At 30.7% G+C, this 11,526-nt stretch overlaps 2 protein-coding genes across 3 annotated transcripts; one reads left to right on the forward strand and one right to left on the reverse strand.

Moving 5' to 3' along the window:
• Window positions 1-6,500: 6,500 nt before the first annotated feature.
• LOC108179246 (coiled-coil domain-containing protein 106-like) lies at window positions 6,501-7,825 on the reverse strand. Its single transcript, XM_087280948.1, has 3 exons — window positions 7,677-7,825; window positions 7,239-7,478; window positions 6,501-7,038 (listed from the first exon to the last, which is right to left on the reverse strand). Exons 2-3 carry the CDS (start codon window positions 7,468-7,470, stop codon window positions 6,734-6,736), a joined length of 537 nt encoding a protein of 178 aa, XP_087137074.1. The 5' UTR covers window positions 7,471-7,478; window positions 7,677-7,825; the 3' UTR covers window positions 6,501-6,733.
• LOC141377624 (uncharacterized) lies at window positions 7,825-11,120 on the forward strand. Of its 2 annotated transcripts, XM_087280947.1 has the most exons (5): window positions 8,679-8,938; window positions 9,146-9,335; window positions 9,488-9,595; window positions 9,699-9,906; window positions 10,533-11,120. In XM_087280947.1, the coding sequence occupies exons 2-5, from the start codon at window positions 9,151-9,153 to the stop codon at window positions 10,995-10,997; spliced, it is 966 nt and encodes a 321-aa protein (XP_087137073.1). In that variant the 5' UTR covers window positions 8,679-8,938; window positions 9,146-9,150; the 3' UTR covers window positions 10,998-11,120. The 2 variants fall into 2 exon arrangements, with proteins under 2 accessions (XP_087137072.1, XP_087137073.1); XM_087280946.1 differs by having other exon boundaries at window positions 7,825-9,335.
• Window positions 11,121-11,526: the final 406 nt, after the last annotated feature.

The raw sequence follows: 11,526 nt of genomic DNA on the forward strand, positions 1-11,526 counted from the left end.
TTTTTTTCTTTATACAATCATACGCATTTATGTTACAACCCCAGGAGGTTCTGTTGTTAAAAATCATTTTCCCTAATGGATAAAATAGAGCTTTTACTGTTGGAACCCAACTGCTGCACCCTATTGTTGGAGACCTTCAAAAGAATAATTAGGATCTTTTAGAAAAGCATAAAAAAGGAACAGAAAATAAGGGCACTTTTAGTAAAAAAAATTGAATAGTTTCTAAGAAATTTTACAAAGCACGTCCTGTCTAGAGTGAGCTGTTCCTGCTGTCGTCTCTGCTCCTGAGAGAAAAATGACATTACAGGACTATTAAATAAAGCCTGCAGAGTTGCCTGTACAGTACTCATCTCAACATAACACCTTTTATATTTATAGAGTGAAAGTGACATCACTACATTGCTAGAAATGTTTTTGAGAATCTTTTAAAACTCATGCAGAAATTCAGAGCATGGGCACATTCAACAAAACACTATTTTAGTGGTCTAATCATGTCTGATTTGCAATATTGCTCATAATATCAACAAAAATGAGTGTGATTTGTTACTGTTCTGGATCTACTGTATATTCACTTTGTAATATTTTAATATTCACTTTTCAATCACTTTTATACAATTTTCTTTAATTGTAACAGTCGTAATAAATGTGGTGTAATTGTGCAGGGACAAATGTTGCTTGAATTGTAATTTGCTTGTTTTTGTCTGTCATTTTTGCAAGAATATTTTGCTAATGTTTAACCCTACACTTAAAAATAATAATAATAATAATAATAATAATAATAATAATAATAATAATAATAATAATACCGTACATCTAATGATTAAAAATGAGGTAACAGATTACAAGCCAAATTATTCTTTACATTCAACAAATATGGATTAAGTAACCATTTTATTAAATTAGCTTAGTTAAAATTAGTCTTTTAAAATGAGTAACTACACAGTACTTAAAAAAAATATATTTAATTTTAAATAAAATTATTAATTTAATTGAACAGAAAACCAACACAATGTTAATGAAAACTACTCAATGTTTTTAATCTATATTTAACATAAAATTTGTGGACCCTGTTCATAAGCTCTAAAAAATAATACCTTATATCTACTCAATACACTCTTTGTTCCAACATTTTTTTTTTTTATGAGTTGAAAATTGCAATACTGGGAAAATATGACATAATGTGATTTGAAAAATAGGAATAAAGTATTTTAAAAGGTCTTTTCACAATTGTGGAGAAGTTGACCTCCAGGTGATGACGGGCGTTCATAACTTGTGTATCCACGAGGGGAGCCTTTCCTCGGCTAGACATTCTGTCATTTGCACCTGACTTCAAAATCATGTAGTGCTATAAAAGTTGTATCAGAAAGTGGTTGTGAATTTGAAAATGATCATTTTAATTAAAATTGATTTAATTATATTTTATTATTTTGAAATAATTCAAAATTAATTGCTAAATTATAATAATAACATTGATTAGATTTTATTACAGGCATTTTAAGCAATTTCAAATCAAAAACTACTCTAAAACAGGAAATTATTTTTATTACAGTATATACAGTGTGCATATTAAATTGAATGAAATCTGCAAGGCCACAGAATGACTTTTTACAGTGTACTGAACATACACTTGTTAAAGTGTTAGTACACCAAACAATTGCAACTACCTCACCAATAATCTCTCTCGTGTGGTATTAAAACATTTGATGTATTTCTGTTTTCTGGTGAACACATATTACAATAATTTTTCAATGTTTTTTTATGTTTTTTTTTTTTTTCTAGTCTAAGTCTATACTGAACTATACCTTTAATGCTAATGTTTTAGAATCCCATAACAACTATAACTTCGCATTTACATTAGCAGACTCTTTTGTCCAAAGCGACTTGCAATTGAAAAGGCATTCAGTGATTCAACAAGAAAAGGCAATACACAAAACAAATGCTAATTAAACAAAGTACCTGTAAATGTTTGTGCTCAAATAAAGTGTTAGTGTTAGGGCTTTATTATTATTATTATTATTATTATTATTATTATTATTATTATTATTATTATTATTATTTTAGTAGTAGTAGTAGTATTTATATGGAGAGAGAGATAGAGTGAGAAAAGATGTTTTACAGGTGGTTTGACAAGCTTTACCTGTGTAAATGCATTAAAAGTGATTGTAAGAATGTGTCTGGTACAAATGTGCAAACACTGGGCGGTTAAAGTGTCAGTAAGATGAAACTTTGTAAAGATAAAAAACTTGTCATGGCATTCAATTCAATTATTCACCACTAAGAAGCATCAATCAAAGAATAGTCCCGCAGAAGGAAGATGTATGGAAAATAATCTTCAGATGAATCTAATAATCTTCAGCCACTTCAGTTGACACTTCAGAAGTTTTATTGCATTTTTAGAATAGTTTCTTTCACAGTGCCTCACCTTAATCAGACAATTCGTCACCTTAGAATTATAAGGTTATATCTGACATTTTTTTGTCAAAAATTGAGTTATTGACATTTTATTATTAAATGATAACTTATTTACATTATGGGATTTTTTTTTTTTTTTTAATAAGTTGTTTACATTTTAAGACTTTTTATTAAAAAACTATAAAAATGTTACACAGATACTGTTTGCAATGGAATGCAAAAACTTTGAAGCTCAATGTCTCAAAATCACTCAGAACGTAGATAGAACCTTATAATCCAACACAATCTCACGGCAATTCGTAACTTTTTGATTTAGTGGCTAATTTGTATGAATCTGTACGATCTAATTCATGCAATTTAGTACGCTTTGCTCATCCCCCGGTTGGGTTGATGGTTGACGGTTGGGGTCAGGTGCCACGCCTCCTTTTTTAAATCGCACAATTTCGTACGACTGAACTCGTACGAATTTGTACGAATTAAACTGGCAAAACGTAAAATACTTACAATTTCTAGTGAGATCAGGCTGTATAATCCCAAGGTGACAAATTGTTTAAAAAAAGAAAAAGAAATTCATGAAAAAATCCATTCAATATGAATTCATCCATATAGATCATTGGATTTATGCAAAATAGTTCATCAAAAACATATAAAACTTCATTCATTCATTTTCTTGTCGGCTTAGTCCCTTTATTAATCCAGGGTTGCCACAGCAGAATTAACCGCCAACTTATCCAGCAAGTTTTTATGCAGCGGACGCCCTTCCAGCCGCAACCCATCTCTGGGAAACATCCACACACACTTTCACACACACATTTTTGCACTACGGACAATTCAGCCTACCCAATTCACCTGTACCGCATGTTTTTGGATTTGTGGGGATTGTCCGGAGCACCTGGAGGAAACCCACGCGAAGGCAGGGAGAACATGCAAACTCCACACAGAGACGCCAACTGAGCCAAGGTTCGAACCAGCGACCTTCTTGCTGTGAGGCGACAGCACTACCTACTGCGCCACTGCCTAGCCCATATAAAACTTTTTCTGTCTTTTAAAGGTTATAAACTTTTGTTAAAATCAATTCCATTATAGAGCAAATTAGTATAACCGCACAATAGGGCACTTTAAAAAGACTTTTTTTTTTTTTTACTTTAAAAGAGTTACTCTTTTGGATCAGTGAATAACTACCGAGACTCTGATGGTTTCCTAGAAACTTTACAAAGCACATTCTCTCTAAAGTAAGCTGCTCCTGCTGTCAAATAATCTCTTCAAAGCAAAAGGACATTCAATTACAATTGAAAAACACCAGTAGTGCCAGGCTTAAATGTAAAACATTTTACATTCATAGACTAAAAGTCACATAAGTGCAAAACAATTGGACCACCAACATGATTACAAGACAACCATCAGAACCCCCAAAATCCACTTTGGATAAAACTTTTTTTGATAACACTTTTTAATAACTACACACTATAAACCATTTATTAAGCATTGGCAAATAGTGAATTAAGTTTCTGTTAAACATTAACTCAAAAGTTTGAAATGTTAGTAAGCAGTTTACAACTGCTGCTATAAATGCTGTATTCTTGACTAAAAAAAAATAATTTTAATAGTTTATTGTTAATTTAATGTTAATTTTAATCATTTATTAACTCATTCTGAATTATCTTAAAAATCACAAACTACTCTTAGATGCAAATGGTTTGTAAATACTGCAGTAGTTAATTTAGTAATAAAAAATAAATAATTAACAAAGTATGAATGCACAATTACTAAGCACATTATAAATGTGGTTGTAAGTCAATAATAGAGCATTTGTAGCTGCAGTTATAAATGGCTTACTAACGGTTATTAATGTAGAGTTAATGCTTAACAGATAATGAATTCTCTAGATGCTAATGCTTAGTAAATGATTCATTTTGTGTAGTTATAAAGTGTTATCCTTTTTTTAAACCTTTGTAGACTAAAAGTACTAAGAGTGAACAAAATTGTCGATTACATAAAGGATCATGATCAGAGTGAGTATAGTTTGCTTTTAAAACATTTTGCTGGTGTAGATTTTATTTTATTATTTTACCTTCCCTATTTGGTAACACTTTACAATAAGGGTGCATTAGTTAACGTTAGTTAATGCATTAGTTAACATGAACTAACCATGAATAACGCATGTATAAAGCATTACTTAACCTTTGTTAATGCTAACTAACCATTTATTTATGTCTTAGTTAATGCATTAGATAACGTTAGTTAATGCATTAGTTAACATTAGTTAATGCATTAGTCAACGTTAGTTAATGCATTAGTTAACATGAACTAACCATGAATAACGCATGTATTTAGCATTACTTAACCATTTATGTATGTCTTAGTTAATGCATTAGTTAACATTAGTTAATGCATTAGTCAACGTTAGTTAATGCATTATTTAACATGAACTAACCATGAATAACGCATGTATTTAGCATTACTTAACCATTTATTTATGTCTTAGTTAATGCATTAGTTAACGTTAGTTAATGCATTAGTTAACATTAGTTAATGCATTAGTCAACGTTAGTTAATGCATTAGTTAACATGAACTAACGATGAATAACGCATGTATTCAGCATTACTTAACCTTTGTTAATGCTAACTAACCAGTTATTTATGTCTTAGTTAATGCATTAGTAAACATAATCTAACAGTAAACAAGGACTTTGCTCAGCATTACTTTATCTTTGTTAATGCTAGTTTACACATATTCTAATGCATCTTCACATGAACAGCTTAGTTAATGTTTACTTACTTATGCATTAATGTATCTGTTAATGGATTAGATAACTTGACCTAATAATGAACAACACATTTATAAAGCAATACTGAATCCTTGTTCATGAAAACTTACAATGTTAACTAATGTGTTAGTCAACTTGAACAAAACAAAAATATTTGTTCATGTTAACTACTCATATACCAATGCATACAAATTGGAAGAGCTTATGATAAGTTCAGTTCTTGATCAATGTCAGGGACAAAGGAGTTCTAAATGGACCCTCTATTGGAGTGCATCTCGACTTCAACTGTTATTCGTGTTTGTTAACTGTTAACTTCATGGTATATCATTTACAAAGTGTTTGTTAATAGAATTAAGACACTTATTGTAGTATAATAGTTCAACATTACCTAATGCTTTGCTAACATTCGTTAATTCTTTACTAACATGATTTATCATTAACAAAGTGTTTATTAATGGAATTAAGACACTTATTGTAAAGTGTAAACTATTCCAACATTATCTAATGCTTTACTAACATTCGTTAACTGTTAACTAACATGAAATATCATTAACAAAGTGTTTATTAATGGAATGAAGACACTTATTGTAAAGTGTAAACTATTCTAACATCACCTAATGCTTTACTAACATTCGTTAACTGTTAACTAACATGAAATATCATTAACAAAGTGTTTGTTAATGGAATGAAGACACTTATTGTAAAGTGTAAACTATTCTAACATCACCTAATGCTTTACTAACATTCGTTAACTGTTAACTAACATGAAATATCATTAACAAAGTGTTTATTAATGGAATTAAGACACTTATTGTAAAGTGTAAACTATTCTAACATTATCTAATGCTTTACTAACATTCGTTAACTGTTAACTAACATGAAATATCATTAACAAAGTGTTTGTTAATGGAATGAAGACACTTATTGTAAAGTGTAAACTATTCTAACATCACCTAATGCTTTACTAACATTCGTTAACTGTTAACTAACATGAAATATCATTAACAAAGTGTTTGTTAATGGAATTAAGACACTTATTGTAAAGTGTAAACTATTCCAACATTATCTAATGCTTTACTAACATTCGTTAACTGTTAACTAACTTTAAATAACATTAACAAAGTGTTTGTTAATGGAATTAAGACACATTGTAAAGTGTAGAATATTTCAACATTACCTAATGCTTTACTAACATTCATTAGCTCTTTACTAACATGACTTACCTCTAACCCAACAATAACTAATGTAACTAACATCTGTGAGTTTAATAAAACAATAATCATTTATTTTTCAGGACCCAAAATCACTCAAAGCCATGTATCACTTAGACTTTCAGAACCTTTATTACATTGCAAGACATGTATTGTATGAGGACATTGCCACTCTTTGCGGCTTAAAACATAAAAAAAATAAAAAATTTAAGTTACATAATAGTAATACAAAAAATAAATAAATAAATAAATAAATGTGCAAAAACAAACTTGTGCAACACCACTTGTGCAACTAAAATTTTGCGATTAAATCTGGAACCACATTTTTTTTCTTAACAATAACTATTTTCTTATTGGAAGCAATTTGCCCTCTTTTTTCATGGCTTGTATTTTATGTGCAATACTTTTATCTGCCATAATAGCATCTTGACATTTTTGGGTAATGGTTGATAATTTCTCTCCCCGATTGTTTTGAATTTTGGAATATTTTTCTGGAGCCGCAATGGCCAGTTCAGCAATAACTGCAGTCTGCACGATTGTGTTTCGGTCCACACCATATTTTCTGAATGCATATGTCATGTTGCTTCCTCTGTCGAAAATCTCCAGCACTGCTTTGTAGCGCTTCACCACCTGCCATGGTTCAGTAACTAAAATAAACAGTAGAATACGATACAAAAGGACACTTGTTAGCTTAGTGGGGACATTTTATGTAGCCACTATTGTATCACAAATGTGTACTGTAATATACACCCATGTACTTAAAGCTGAACTATTTAACAAACGTCAAATGTTACATTTACATTAGGAAAAAAAAAAATATTAGCTAATTTAAATTTGCATGACCTACCTCTTGGAAAGAATTTGCTTTCATGCTTGGATTTTTTCATTTTTTTAACTCTTTTCTTCCCTTTCTTCACCTTCTTCTTCTTCCTCTCTCTTGATGAATCCGAGCTTGATGACTCTGAGTCAGAAGACTCAGAGGAGTCAGCGGATGCACTTTCTGAATCTTCCAAAGAATGTTTTGTTCTTTTGGGCATGTCTGCAGGCTTCTCTTTATTTTTGACATGTATGTTTTCCATCTTGATGGCTTACATTAAAAAAGGAAATATGTTAATACTCATATACAGCATGACTTATTTGACACGTTAACTTCACTGCAAGGCTATATAATCAATTCTTGTTACATCTCAAATAAGCTTAAAAGTAAGCTTTTTCCTGACCTCACTATATGTTTAATGTGGCACTTTAACATTAAAACAACATTAAACATTCACAACAACTTTACCATCTGACAGCTGTTCTCTCAGGTAGTCTCTCTCTTTTGTCAAGTCATTTATTTTGTCTTCCAGGTGCTGACATTTCACCCTCCAGGTTTCAATTTCTGCCTTAGCTTTAGCCAAAGCTATTGACAAAGTAGGGGCTTCTGCAGTAGGTTTATCTAGAAAATGACATTTAAAATGCAGGTCAAATTTTAATGCTTAATAGTGATGTATTTGTTGACATTAAGTAACTATGATTACATGAAACATACTTCTACAGCATATACAGTATTAATAGTTAATGTTAAATTAAATGGTTAAACTATAACAAACAGTAATTTCATAAATAATATATTGTTTTTAAAATATTACTTAATGGAATTGAGCTAATAAAAACAGTGGACAGCTTTGTTTAATTACAAATGTTAACAAATACTTATAAATACTAAAAATAACGTTCTAACTTGTTACTTAACTCTTTAACTAACAGCAAAATAGACCCATTAACTATACAGTAATGTTACAGGAACCATGGTTCATGTTAGGTAATGCATTTACAAACAATAAACATAATTTATTAATTAGTGCAACATTTACTAATGTATTATAAAAATGTAAAGTTGTGCTGGTTAACATTAACTAACAACAATCAACTGTATTTTCATAAATTAATGTTAATAGAATAAAAACTTTAATAAATGAATTTTTCATTGTTTGCTCATGTTAGTAAACTATTAACTATTACTATGACCTAATATTAAGGTCAACCATTACATGTCTCGTAATGTGTTATCATTTGGTAAGAAAGTTTGTTTACTTACCAGACTTTTCTGTGATTTTATCGCTTTGTTTTGTTTTTTTCTTTGGTCTTCCTCTTGTTTGATACAAAGAGCTCAAATTATTTTCCTGAATTTTTTTCGCTTGACATCATCTTGGCTTGATCCAACTCAAGACCCGACTCCACACACACACACACCTGCACAACCTTCCGTTACCCGCCAGAGTGTTGATGACGAATTATGGGTAGTGTAGTTTTTGTAATGGACTACAAAAGTTAGTCAGAGGATTGCAAATTCATTCGCCGCGACAATAAGGACTTGTATACAACCACATCACTAAACAGTTAACGTCAAACGCGTCTTCTGGAATTAAATAATTAGCGGTATAATTTTACATTAATGATTGCGAATTTTACTTCCGGACCGGAACTCTTTCACATTTGAAAATCCCGCGCACGTCGTCGTGACACCCCATTTCAGAAGGGGCAGGCAGTGACAGGTAACAGCAGGTAAGAAATGGATTTAATATTTTAAAACAACTAATAATATTAATCAAGTGCATATAGTTATGCACTTTGTGTTAATTCTGCATGTTGAACATGAATAAATTAACCATTTGTTGTATGCACAATAAAGGTTATTAATTGACAAAATAATAATAATAATAACAACACATTTTAAATACTAATATGCCTAACTGTTTACTTATTTTAAAGGTGTGATGGGCCAGACATTAAAGCAAAAATTGTTGTCGGTTATTGAAGGACATCAAACCAAAAAAAAGAAATTAAAACTGATTAAATGGCTCCAGAAAAAAAAAATACTCAAAGCGAAAATGAAGTGCAATCACTGCGAGCACAGAATGAAGCTGACATATAACTCAAACAAAGGAGACAATTATGTTTGGTAAGTGTTAAATATACATATACATATACTGTATACACACACACACACACACACACAGAGACAGACACACACACAAATAAATCATCATCTTGAGCATGCAGAATACACTTTCTTATATAGTTATATTTTTCTTATATTATATTTTGTTAAAGGTCCTGTATGAAAAAAGGACACAGGAGAAAAACCATGTCTGTGAGATCTGGATCACTGTTTGCAAAGTTAAAGTGCAATTTATTTTCTTGGATGAAGTTCATATATCGGTATGTAATAAAATATTTATTATTATTACTATTATTTTGTACAATACAGAAAACAATTGTCCAAGACTATCAGTACAACATGTAGTTTCACTTTTATTAACAGGTTTGCTCAAGGCCTTCAACTGAGACAAATTGACATGATTGAAGATGGCATTGCTGGAAGCTCAAGAACACTAAGCAGGATGGCCCAAAAAGTCAGAGGAATATGCAGATATTCTATGAAGCTGTATGCCAGAAAAAAAGGCCAAATGATTGGACATCCCAGAGAGTTTGTTATGATTGATGAAAGCAACTTCCGCCACAAACGAAAGGTAATTAAAATACAACTTAAAATACAAGTCATATTGCAGAGATAAGAATATGTAATTGTGTGCATAAAGTATTAAATAGACATTACAAAGCAATAATTAGAAAAATACAAATAGAATCTATTATTCAATTTCACAAATGATCATGGTTTTATCCAGAAGTTGCTTTTTGTTGTGTCGCCTAAACATCTATTTATTGATTGCTTTAAAACAGTTTGTAAAATTATTTAAACGAAATGCATGTTTTTTTTCATTAAGGAAAGTTTCTTAAGAGAAGGGAAAGTGTACATGTTAAAAGTAATTAGGTGATGGCAGATGTTTTTGAACCCTAAATTTTAAAGTAAGAAGGCCAGTAGGTGGCAGTACATGTTTTAATGAATAATTAATTCCATTAACATGTTAAATCAGCACTAGAAAATGCTAACAGCCCTATTTAAAATACATTAATCAATGTAGTAATTTAAAATTGTTATATTATTTCACAATATGACATATTATGAATATATGTTTAATTTAGTGTATTTTGTTATAGAATATGTGCAGATTTGTTAAACACCTTATTTGTCTTTGTAAACTTGTTTCATATTGTACAATTATTTTTGTTTTTATATTGCATGATTATTTTGCAGTATGGACGTGGAAGATTTGCAAAGACTTGGCACAGAAGAAAATGGGTCTTTGGAATGCTGGGGGTTGCACAAAGAATTAGAAAACCCATTCTAAAGCTTGTTCATCGAAGGTCCCGCAATCATCTTATCCCGCTTATTGAACAACATGTGCATCCTGGAAGTACCATACTTAGTGACGAATGGCGTGCTTACAGTGGTGCACTTACCAATCTTGGCTATAACCACTTTGCTGTGAATCACAGTCAATGTTTTGTAGATCCGAGAACAGGCAGTCATACACAGAATCTGGAAAGGGCATGGTTAACTTACAAAGGAAGAATATGGCGTCTAAGAGGAAACAGGACAGAAGACCTGCTAAAACAGCACCTGAAGGTAATTGAGTGGACTTATTGGCTTGGCAATCGCCACAGGAATGGTCCACTTGGAAGACTGTTCAAGGACATTAAGAAAAAATATCACCTTTAAAGTGATTATCAGCTTTTGGCATGCTATCATGCTTGCTCTCTGTCCATTGTTTTGCAACATCTTTTCTAAAAATATTTTGCAGAGAATAATGCAATGTAATAAAGGTTCTGAAAGTCTAAGTGATACATGGTTTTGAGTGATTTGAGTTGCAAGAAAATCAGTAATCACTGTTTTAATGAACTCACAGATGTTAATTATATTAGGTAATGTTGGATTAACGATAAATCATGTTATTAAAGAGTGAACGGATGTTAGTAAAGCATTAGGTGATGTTAGAATAGTTTACACTTTACAGTGTCTTAATTCCATTAACAAACACTTTGTTAATGATATTTCATGTTAGTTAACAGTTAACGAATGTTAGTAAAGCATTAGATAATGTTGGAATAGTTTACACTTTACAATAAGTGTCTTCATTCCATTAATAAACACTTTGTTAATGATATTTCATGTTAGTTAACAGTTAACGAATGTTAGTAAAGCATTAGATAATGTTGGAATAGTTTACACTTTACAATAAGTGTCTTCA

This window comes from Danio rerio, chromosome 14 (genome assembly GCF_052040795.2).
Source record: "Danio rerio strain M-AB ecotype USA chromosome 14, GRCz13ab, whole genome shotgun sequence".
NCBI lineage: Eukaryota > Metazoa > Chordata > Actinopteri > Cypriniformes > Danionidae > Danio > Danio rerio.